The sequence below is a fragment of the Arachis ipaensis genome, chromosome B05, assembly GCF_000816755.2.
Source record: "Arachis ipaensis cultivar K30076 chromosome B05, Araip1.1, whole genome shotgun sequence".
NCBI classification, from domain to species: Eukaryota; Viridiplantae; Streptophyta; class Magnoliopsida; order Fabales; family Fabaceae; genus Arachis; species Arachis ipaensis.
In genome coordinates this window covers 43,704,488-43,715,923 of record NC_029789.2, presented here as the reverse complement: position 1 = coordinate 43,715,923, position 11,436 = coordinate 43,704,488, and the positions used below count along the sequence as shown (strand labels likewise).

The window sequence follows — 11,436 nt, the reverse complement described above, 5'->3', positions numbered from 1 at the left end:
ACATGCCTTATGGAGTAATAGAATTGAACCACCTTCAAGCGGAACAACAACTTTCTTAGTCATTGGACTTCTAGTAAAAAACTCTACTATAAGCAACATCACAATAAGGAAAATACCCCAAGGAGATGCATTGAAATTTATGGATGTCCAACTTAAGAACAATTAACAAAAGTGTTAGGTGGAACACATCTCATCATGGTAATAGTTTTTATAGGATTTTTCAGGATTTTCTAGGATTTTCTAGAGTTTTTTAAAATTTTCTCGGGTTTTTAGGGTTTTCTAGAGTCTTCTACGGTTTTTTATGGTTTTTGGGATTTTTAAGGATTTACTAGGACTTTTTTTATTTTCTAGAGTTTTTTTAGGGTTTTTTAGAATTTTTTTAGAGTTTTTAGGAGTTTCTAGAGTTTTTAGGATTTTTTAGGATTTACTAGGAATTTCTTGGATTTTCTAGAGGTTTTTTAGGGTTTTTTAGAATTTGTTAGAGTTTTTTAGTTTTTAGGACTTTCTAGGATTTTTAGAATTTTTTAAGGCTTTCTAGAGTTTTTAGGAATTTTTATGATTTTCTAGGATTTTTAGGGTTTTTTAGCATTTTCTAGGATTTTTTTGGATTTTGTAGAGGTTTTTAGAGTTTTTTTAGGGTTTTTAGGGGTTTTTAGGGTTTTCTAGCATTTTTAGGATTTTTAGGGTTTACTAGGAATTTTTTGGATTTTCTAGAGTTTTTTAGAGTTTTCTAGGATTTTTTAGGGTAAAGGGTATAGGGTTTTCTAGGGTTTTTAGGGTTTTCTGGGGTCTAGGATTTTTTTGAATTTTCTAGAGTTTTTCAAGGTTTTTAGAGTTTTCTAGGATTTAGGGTTTAGAGTTTTCTAGAATTTTTTAGGGTTTTTTAAGGTTTAGGGTTTTCTAGGGTTTTTAGGGTTTTCTAGGGTTTTTTAGGGTTTTCTACGATTTTTTATGGCTTTCTAGGGTTTTTTTCACTAGAATTTTTTTGGGTTTTCTAGAATTTTTTAGGATTTTCTCGAATTTTTCAAGGTTTTTAGGGTTTTTTAGGAATAGGGTTTTCTTTTAGTTTTCTAGAGTTTTAGGGCTTTCTAGGATTTTCTCTGTTTTTAGGGTTTTATACAGTTTAAGGGTTTAGGGTGAAAGGATTAACTATGATTTTTTTAGATTTTCTAGAGTTTTTTTAGGGTTTTCTAGGGTTTTTAGGATTTTTTAGAGCTTTCAAGGATTTTTAGAATTTTTTAGAGCTTTCAAGGATTTTTAGAATTTTTTTAGGGCTTTTATGATTTTCTAGGATTTCTAGGGTGTCTTAGGATTTACTAGAATTTTTTTAGAGTTTTCTAGAGTTTCTTAGGATTTTTTTAGGATTTTCTAGGGTATTAAAGAGTTTTTTAAAGTTTTCTCGGGTTTTTATGGTTTTCTAGGGGTTTTTTATGGCTTTTTAGGACTTTTTTAGCATTTACTAGGATTTTCTTGGGTTTTCTGTTTTTTAAAGTTTTCTCGAATTTTTTAGGATTTTAGGGATTTTTAGGATTTTTTAGGCTTTTCTAGGGTTTTTAGAGATTTCTAGGGTTTTTCAGGAATTTTTTAGGGTTTTCTAGGGTTTTTATTGTTTTTTAGGGTTTTTAGGATTTTTTAAGATTTTCTAGGCTATTCTAGGGTTTTCTAAATTTTTTAGAGATTTCTAGGGTTTTCCAGGATTTTTTAGGGTTTTCTAGGGTTTTTATTGTTTTTTAGGATTTTTAGGATTTTTTATGGTTTTCTAGATTTTCTATGCTTTTCTAGAGTTTTTCAGGGTTTTAGTTTTTGGAGTTTTTTAGGGTTTTCTATGATTTTTTGGGTTTTCTAGGGTAGTGTTTTTTTGGGTTTTCTAGAGTTTTTAAAGATTTTTTACGGTTTTCTTGGGTTTTTAGGGTTTTTTTGGGTTTTCAAAGGTTTTAGGGCTTTCTAGGATTTTTAGGATTTTCTAGAGTTTTTTAAAGTTTTCTCGGATCTTTATGGTTTTCTAGGGTTTTCTTGAGTTTTTAAGGATTCTTTAGGATTTTTTTGGGTTTTCTAGAGTTTTTTAGAGTTTTTTAGGGTTCTTTAGGGTTTTTAGGATTTACTAGAATTTTTTGGGTTTCATAGAGTTTTCTACGATTTTTAAGGTTTTTAGGATTTTCTAGGATTTTTAGGGTTTTTTAGGATTCTATAGGATTTTTTAGGGTTTTTAAGATTTTTTTGGGGCTTTTTAGGATTTTTAAGGTTTTTTTAGGCTTATTAGAATTTTCTAGGGGTTTCTAGGATTTTTTTATTTTCTAGCATTTTTTGGGTTTTCTATTTTCAAGATTTTTTAGGAATTTCTAGAATTTTTAGGTTTTTTACGGTTGTCTAGGGTTGTCATTATTGAGAGAAAGCTTCAATGTAAAGGAATTGGCATGCGTGAGGCTAGAAGCTTATAAGAATACTAGACTTTTTACAAAGACAAAGCCAAGATATTTTATTATCTTAACATCCGGAGAAAAAATTTCTCGGTTAGTGATGGAGTGTTGCTCTATGATTTAAGACATTGGTTGAGGCCGAGCAAATTGAGATCAAGATGGGACAGGCCATATAAGGTGAAAAAGGTCATGCCTTTTGGAATAATAGAATTGAACCACCTTCAAGCGGAACAACAACTTTCTTAGTCATTCGACTTCTGGTAAAACTTTACTACAAGCAACATCACAATAAGGAAGTTGAGGTGTTTTTCTTGAAAAATACAACCAAGGAGATGCATCGAAATTTATGGATGTCCAACTTAAGAACAATAAATTAACAAAAGTGTTAGGTGGAAGATATCTCATCATGGTAATATGGGCTTTTACAGTGTTTTTAAAATTTTTTAGGGTTTTTTATGATTTTCTAGAGTTTTTTAAAGGTTTCTCGGGTTTTATGGTTTTCTCGGGTTTTCTAGAGTTTTCTACGGTATTTTAGGGTTTTAAGGATTTTTTAGCATTTACTAGGACTTTTTTTATTTTCTAGAGTTTTTTTAGGGCTTTTTAGAGTTTTTTAGTGTTTTTTTAGAGTTTTTAAGATTTCTAGGATTTTTTAGGATTTACTAGGACTTTTTTGGATTTTCTAGAGTTTTTTTAGGACTTTTTAGAATTTTTTAGAGTTTTTAGGACTTTCTAGGATTTTTAGGATTTTTTAAGGCTTTCTAGGGTTTTTAGGGATTTTTAGGATTTTCTAGAATTTTTTAAGATTTTCTAGGATTGTTTGGGTTTTGTAGAATTTTTTAGAGGTTTCTAGAATTTTTTAGAGTTTTTAAGATTTTTAGGGTTTTCTCGAGTATTCTAGAGTTTTTTGGGTTTTTAGGGTTTACTAGGAATTTTTTGCGTTTTCTAGATTTTTTAGAGTTTTCTAGAATTTTTTAGGGTTTTTAAGGTTTTCTAGGGTTTTTCTAGAGTTTTTTAGGGTTTTCTGGGGTCTAGAATTTTTTTGGATTTTATAGAGTTTTTTAGTGTTTTCTAGTTTTTCAGGGTTTTTAGAATTTTCTAGGGCTTTAAAGGGTTTTTTAAGATTTTTTATTTTCTAGAATTTTTTAGAGTTTTTTAGGGTTTTCTAGGGTTTTTAGGAATTTTTAGGGTTTTAGGGTTTTTTTATGGTTTTTTATGATTTTCTACGGTTTTTTAGGGTTACTAGGATTTTTTTAGGTTTTCTAGAGTTTTTTACGGTTTTTTAGGGTTTTTAGGGTTTTCTTTAGTTTTCTAGGGTTTTAGGGCATTCTAGGATTTTTAGGATTTTTTTAGGATTTTCTAGAGTTTTCTAGAGTTTTTAGGGTTTTATACGGTTTAGGGTTTAGGGTTTAGGATTAACTATGATGTTTTTGGGTTTTCTAGAGTTTTTTAGAATTTTCTAGGGTTTTTAGGGTTTATTAGGGCTTTTCTAGGATTTTTAGGATTTTTTTAACATTTTCTAGGGTTTTCTAGAGTTTTTAGGGTTTTATACGGTTTAGGGTTTAGGGTTTAGGATTAACTATGATGTTTGGGTTTTCTAGAGTTTTTTAGAATTTTCTAGGGTTTTTAGGGTTTATTAGGGCTTTTTAGGATTTTTAGAATTTTTTAGAGTTTTTATGGTTTTCTAGGGTTTCTATGGTGTTTTAGGATTTACTAGAATTTTTTTGGGTTTTCTAGAATTTCTAGTTTTCTAGAATTTTTTTAGAGTTTTCTATGGTTTTTAGCTTTTTAGGGTTTTCTAGAGGTTTTTAGAGTTTTCTAGGGTTTCTTAGGATTTTTTAGGGTTTTTTAAGGTTTTTAGGATTTTTAGGGTTTTTTAGGGTATTCAAGAGTTTTTAGTGTTTTTAGGATTTTTTTAGCATTTACTAGGATTTTTAGGGTTTTTTTAGGGTTTTCTAGGGTTTTCTAAGTTTTTTTATAGATTTCTAGGGTTTTCTAGGATTCTTTTAAATTTTCTAGGCTTTTTTTGGATTTTCTAGAGTTTTTCAAGATTTTTTAGGGTTTTCTAGTTTTTTAAAGTTTTCTTGGATTTTTATGATTTCTAGGGTTTTTTATGGTTTTCTAGGATTTTTTAGAATTTTTTAGGTTTTCTAAGATTTTTTAGGATTTCTTTTTGTTTTCTAGCTTTTTTTTTATTCTTTAGCATTTTTCAGGGTTTTTTAGAAATTTCTAGAGTTTTTAGGGTTTTTTACGCTTGTTTAGGATTTTTTTAATTTTTCTAGGATTTTTAGGGTTTTTAGGATTATTTAGGGTTTTTTTTATTATTTTTAGAATTTTCTAGGCTTTTTAGTGTTTTCTCGGAGTTTCTAGGATTTTTTTGAGGTTTTTTGGGTTTTTTTAGGAATTTTTAGAGTTTTTAGGGTTTTTTAAGGACCGTCTAGGAATTTTTAGAGTTTTTAAAATTTTCTATGATTTAGGGTTTAGGGTTTAGAGTTTTTAAAATTTTCTATGATTTTTATGGTTTTTTAGGATTTTGTGGGGTTTTTTATGATTTTTTTATGGTTTTTTATGGTTTTCTAGGATTCTCTAGAATTTTCTAGGATTTTTTTGGATTTTCTAAAGTTTTTTAGGCTTTTCTAGATTTTTTTAAGGGTTTTTTGGGATTTGTAGGATTTTTATGGTATTTTATGGTTTTTTATGGTTTTTTATGGGATATAATAGGATTTTTTTTCTAGAATTTTTTTAGAGTTTTCTAGAATTTTTTAGGGTTTTCTAGAGATTTAGGATTTTCTACGATTTTCGGGGATTTTTTTAGGATTTTTTAGGATATTTTAGATTTTTTTAGGGCTTTTTCTAGGGTTTTTAGAGTTTTAGGATTTTCTTCTATTTTTGGATTTTTTAAAGTTTTTTAAGATTTTCTAGAGTTTTCAGGGTTTTTTAGAAATTTCTAGGGTTTTTATGGTTTTTTAGAATTATTTAGGGATTTTGAGAGTTTTTTTAGGGTCTTCTATGGTTTTCTAGGTTTTTTATGGTTTTCTAGAATTTTTTCGAGTTTTCTAGGATTTTCTAGGGTTTTTATGGTATTTTAGGGTATTTTAGGGTTTTCTAGAATTTTTAGGGTTTTCTAGGATTTTTAGGAATTTTTAGGATTTACTAAGATTTTTTTTGTTTTCAAGATCTTTTTAGAGTTTTCTAGGATTTTTAGGGTTTTTTAGGGTTTCTCCATCTACGATTTTCTAGGGCTTTTTCTAGGATTTTCTAGAGTTTTTATGGTTTTCTCATATTTTTATGGTTTTCTTGGGTTTTTTAGGGTTTTCTAGGATTTTTAGGGTTTTCTAGGGTTTTTTAGAGTTTTTATGGTTTTCTTTTTCTCGGGTTTTCTAGGATTTTTTTTTTATTTTCTAGAGTTTTTAGGTTTTTTCTAGGGTTTTCTCCATCTACGATTTTTTAGGGCTTTTCTAGGATTTTAGGGTATTTTATGGTTTTCTATAATTTTTAGGATTTTCTAGGGTTTTTAGGGTTTTTTAGGATTTACTAGGATTTTTTTTGTTTTCAAGATCTTTTTAGAGTTTTCTAGGATTTTTAGGGTTTTTTAGGGTTTTCTAGGGATTTTAGGTTTTTTCTAGGGTTTCTTAGGGTTATCTACGATTTTTTAGCACTTTTTCTAGGGTTTTTAGGATTTTTTAGGGTTTCTCGTTTTTATGGTTTTCTCGGGTTTTTATGGTTTTCTTGTATTTATCCGTTTTCTAGGATTTTAAGGGTTTTCTTGGATTTTTAAGGTTTTTTAGGATTTTATAGGATTTTTTTGTCTAGAGTTTTTAAGAGTTTTCTAGTATTTCTTAGGGCTTTTAGGTTTTTCTCGGGTTTTTAGCATTCTTTTAGGGTTTATAGGTTTTTAAGATTTTGTTAAAGTTTTCTCGTGTTTTATGGTTTTCTTGGATTTTTATGGTTTTTTAGGGTTTTTAGGATTTTTTAGGGTTTTTTAGGGTATTCTAGAGTTTTTAAAGTTTTCTCGAGTTTTATGGTTTTAGTTTTTATGGCTTTCTAGAATTTTTATGGTTTTTTAGAATTTTTTATGGTTTTCTAGTATTTTTATGATTTTTTGGGAATTTACCTTTTTTGGGTTTTCTAGTTTTTTTAGAATTTTTTAGGGTTTTTTAGGGTTTTTAGGATTTTTGTATGGTTTTTTTTTATGGTTTTTTAGGGATTTTTTAGGTTTTTTTTTATGGTTTCTTAGGGTTTTTAGGGTGAACGCGGATCGGATCAAAATTTTGCAATATTCGCAGTTTTAAGGTTTAAGGTTTTTTAGGGTGAACGCGGATCGGATCAAAATTTTTGTTTGTTTACTCTTAAAAATAATATTAAACATATTTTTTTATTAAATAATAAATTAGAATAATACAAAAATATATATGATAATTATTAGTTGAAATAAAATATAAAAAGAATAATTACTTATTATTTTTTTATTTTTGCGGATACGCGAATATGCGGATGCCAACACAAAATTCGCAATTCGATTCGATTAGTATGCAGATATCCGATCTGATCTGATCCGAAAGCTTTGCGGATCGGATCTATATCCACTGCAATTTTCAGATCGAATTCGGATAAATACCGCAGATATGCGAATCGGATCCGATCCATGAATAGTGTTTCTAGAGTTATAAGAAACAAATTTACAGTGAATGAAAGATACATGTGACAATAAAATAAAGGGAAATAAAATACATATACCTGCTTGCTTGGAATTTTCTCGTACATAGGATGATGTCGAACCCATGGAATAGTCCGAAGAGGCCCAAGATTCTCTCCTACAGTGCTTCTTGCGCTATGATCTTCTCATCCGACTGGTTTGGGATGAAACCCTGCTGAAAGCTGCTCATTTCTGAAGGGCAATATGCTCTTCAAGTTCAAGCACGTCCATTTCTGTGGGTCCATTCCTGAGAGATGACTTCTCTGGAGAAATTTGCTTTTTGTTCAGAGTTTGCAATGAAGTTGTTGGCATGCAACTCCTTACCAATCAAAGGTTGCTCCACAGATCTGGTCCTTTTGCTTCCGATTTTACCTTTCCTTGAAAAGTTGAAAGATACAAAGAGTAAATAGGTGCACCTCCACAGAGCAGCAAATATAGCATTGATACGTGGAGTTATGTCAGTTGTTTCAGATCTCCTTTCATTCCTGGTGATTGCAGCATGAATTTTTTCAACTTTTGAGCCTAAACCCTAACAACTTGGTACTGATTAACCACAACATCCGGCACAATGGTCAAGTTGTAGGATTGCAACTGGGCCAAACTATGAATTTGTAGTCCTCTAACTTTGGATTCCACTCTGAGCTAAAACAATCGAATTTTGCTTTTTGCAAACTGGGTGAATTGATCAAAGTTGGCCCTTGCAAAATCTGAAAGTTGAGACGCTTCATAAGCCTCATACATGTATGATGAACCACCGGAGAATTGATGACTGAGATGGAGAGAACAGCAAATGAGAGGAGAATAATCAGACCAAAGCCAATTATTTCATAGAGAAGCGGCGCTTAGGGTTGGCTTCAATGGTTCCCTCTGCAGGACTTGGTTCATCAGAACTTTGGCTTTCCTTCCTCCATAACTGCCTCATCCGAAGAGACCTCCTCTGCTTCTTTCTGTGAAGCTTCTTCGGACTGAGAATCCTCAGAGAAGCTACCAGATATGATGATACTCTCACTGCAAAGTTCCGTCCTTGGTCTAGGTTTGTAATGAAGAGACTGCGGTCTAGGGAAGAGATAGTTTGTTTTAGGATCGTAAGGTGGCATCAAGAGGAGCTAAGATGGTTGCTGTAGACGAAGCTGGAGGTGGGGTAGGACTAAGCTTGATAGTTTCAAATGAAGGTTCTGTCTCAATTTTATCATCCTCTAGAACCAAAGGAACATTCAGATCATGTTCAGCCTCAAATGACAAATCAGTGTCATTATTTGGAACCAAAGGAACACTGATATCATGGACAGTTTCACTTTCATCACTCAAATCTTCCTCAGATGTCAAACTAGAGCGGCTACTAAGTGATTCCTCAAAATCTGGAACCCCATCAAATATAGAATCAGGTTTTCTCTCTTCTAGATCAAGGTGGTCTGATTGCAAGCCACCACATTCCAAGGGTTCTGCAAAAGTTACCTTGCGAACGTTGTTTTTGGCCTCTGCAGATGGAACAGAATCTGGAACTGGCCCATTCCTCTCAATCAGCACTTTTTTCCTCGGAGATTCAATAATCTTGCAGGAAGCAGAGATGGTCGGAGATATGAAATTCTTTGAGCCCTTCAAGCAAGCAGCTGGTGATCGAACCTTCCCGGGCTTCAATGTCTGATCTTTCCCATTTTCTTTGTCATCAACGTACCGCAAAGACCCCCCACTTTCTCTGCCCGCAACACTGTTCCTTACCTGAAAATCTACAGGATACCAAAAGTCCAAAACCACAAATTGAAAATTAAGTAGTGAATCGGAAACCCTAAACTATTTTGACTTTTGAGAAAGCTAAAAATCTTTTGAACATAAATCTAAGCACATTTCAAACAACCAGTAATAAGTAAATAGGAGGGGAAAAAAATTAAAAGAGGGAAAGGAAAAAGGAAAGGAACCTGAAGGACTGTTGGCGGGAGTGTTGGGGAAAACGGATCTAGAACTAGTAGGGTTTGCGACTAGGGAGGGCATAGAGAATGGGTTTCCGGTAAAAACTCTTCCTCATAGGGTTGCTGATTTCTGAACTTCTTCTAGGGCTGGGCTAGGGTTTGAATTTGATGCCACTGATGGCAAGGACTTGTTGTTAGAAGGCATGGCCACGAATTGAGCAGGAACAGAATGATAGTGACGAAGAAGAAGGAGGAGGAAGATTTGAGAAATTCTGGACTGGGATATAATTTGTAACGTATATATTTTCCAAAGGAGAATTTAAATTTGAGTCTGGGAATTTAAACGGTCAACAAATCTTAACGGTTGGAATAAGCTAGCCGTTGGAGGAATAGAGGTGTTACGGTGGGTAACCGGAGATTAATGGGTTGGATGGCGTTGGTTGGCCCAAACGTATGAAGGAGGTGGCTTTCGAGTGGATTTGTTACTCGGTGCTCTCCTCCGTCCGACTTGTGCGTGTGAAAGAATGGGGAGTGGTACCTGCGAAGACACTCCGATGCCTAAGTTAGCAAGAGTGTGAGCAGGTTAGAGAATATTGGGACCTAGAGATACCTGAATGGTGTCAGTGTATTTATAGTGGTGAACCAATAACCACCGCTGAAGTAGTGCCACCTTTTTAGGTGGATAACCGTTCCCATATCTTAGGGAGGTTAAGATATGGCTCTATGAAATGGTTAGAGAGTTTCTAGGGGCAGTTACTCATTCGAATGAGTGTTATCTGCCAGCTAACCCTCGTGTCCGACTTCTTTGGAGCAGGTCGTGTTTAGTACCGACTTCTTGGGATGAAGGCTGGTACTGGATGAAGGCCAACCCTTTGGGTTGGGCCTCTTTGCTTGGATCCTGGACCTTTATTATTGGGCCAGGGTATGAACAGTGCCCCTACTCGAGCCCAATTTCTTTTTAGGATTTGGGTTCGAGTATTCAACTCGGGGTCGTAACCGATTCGCAAGAGGACCGACGTGATGGTTTAAGAACCGACGTGATTTTTCGTGACTTTTGGGTTCTGAAAGTTACGTCTAATCAAGTGTCGTGTCCGTTAGGGGTGTGCGTAGGGATTTAATGGCCTTGGTAACGGTGCATCTTCATTAATGATTGCCCCAATTTTACTATTATTCCCCTAACGTTCTTATAAATACTTTCCCTCTCTTTCGTTGTTTCGTTTCTGCGATCTTTCAAATTTCCCTTGCATTCGTTCGTGTTGCATTCTTGCGTTTTCGAAGGCTTTTGCTTCCAACCCTTATTTCCGGGTAAAGGTTAGTTCTTTAATATGCCCTTGTAGATAAATTTGATTTGCAGACTTTAGTTTCGCATCCTCCTCCCTTTAGAGACCGTGTTGGTGATTTTTCTTTTTCCCCTTGTAGGTTTTGTTACCCCCTTTTTTATAAAAAGAAATTGCTTCTGTAGATGCTCTCTCTCACTGGGTTGATGTCACGGTCTTAGGGGAGGAGCCCTCAGTCGATTCTGAATTCATTACCAACCTTCGCACTCATCATAGAATTTGTACTTCTGAGGATGACGAACCAAAATATGAATTGGTAGTCCCGGGTCCTGAAGACCGGGTTTGTTTTGGAAGAGTCAATGAGGCGGCCCCTCATTTTTTCTTTATGTATGAGTGCATGATCACCCGTTTGGGTGTTTTTCTTCCTTTTTCAAATTTTGAGATATCTGTTTTGCGTCACTGTCGAGTCGCTCCCACCCAGCTTCACCCCAACTCTTGAGGTTTTTTGAAAATTTATCAATTCATTAGCCAGGCTTTAGAGTTCCCGACTTCTTTAAAGATTTTTTTCCATCTTTTTCATATGACAAAACCCTTCAGTGGGCTAAACAATAAACAACAGTGGGTGTCGTTCCGAGCCATACAAGGTCGGAGAATCTTCACCCTTTTTGACGAATCCTTTCACGACTTCAAGAACTACTTTTTCAAAGTGCAAGTTGTAGAGGGTCACCACCCCTTTTTTCTGGATGATGATTCTTCTCCCCGATTTCCTTTATATTGGCTGGAGGCCTCCCCCTGCGAGAAATATGGTCTGGATGACCTAAATGAGGTAGAAGCAGCCATTGTGGAGTTCCTCCGAGAAGTGTGGGGGAGGGCCCCATACTTGGACACAAAAAAGTTTCTCCAGGGGTCTCCGACCTTTGTCCAGGCACAGCTAGGTAGCTTTTATTTGTTTGCTAGATTTCCGACTTGTCTTATCCGACTTGTCTAATCTATCATTTGTTGCTTTTTTCAGAGATGGTAAAGGCAAACGCTCAGGAATCTTACCAAAGGGTCCAGGAGGCTAAAGCAAGGTCTCGCGCCAGGACTGGTGGCGCCAGGGCAGTTATCTCTCCTCCTCCTCCTCCTCGGAATGTTGGGACTCC

The 11,436-nt window shown here is 34.1% G+C and overlaps 1 protein-coding gene across 1 annotated transcript; it reads right to left on the bottom strand.

The window, feature by feature from the left end:
- On the bottom strand, positions 7,151–9,318 carry LOC107643609. Its single transcript, XM_021123713.1, has 2 exons — positions 9,027–9,318; positions 7,151–8,837 (listed from the first exon to the last, which is right to left on the bottom strand). The coding sequence occupies exons 1-2, from the start codon at positions 9,097–9,099 to the stop codon at positions 8,188–8,190; spliced, it is 723 nt and encodes a 240-aa protein (XP_020979372.1). The 5' UTR covers positions 9,100–9,318; the 3' UTR covers positions 7,151–8,187.

Excerpts from the sequence above, each read along its gene's own strand:
- LOC107643609 (XM_021123713.1), bottom strand. The coding sequence starts at position 9,099 with ATGCCCTCCCTAGTCGCAAACCCTACTAGTTCTAGATCCGTTTTCCCC. Across the intron at positions 8,838-9,026 it reads TCCCGCCAACAGTCCTTCAG|ATTTTCAGGTAAGGAACAGT; the intron begins GTTCCTTTCCTT and ends GGTATCCTGTAG.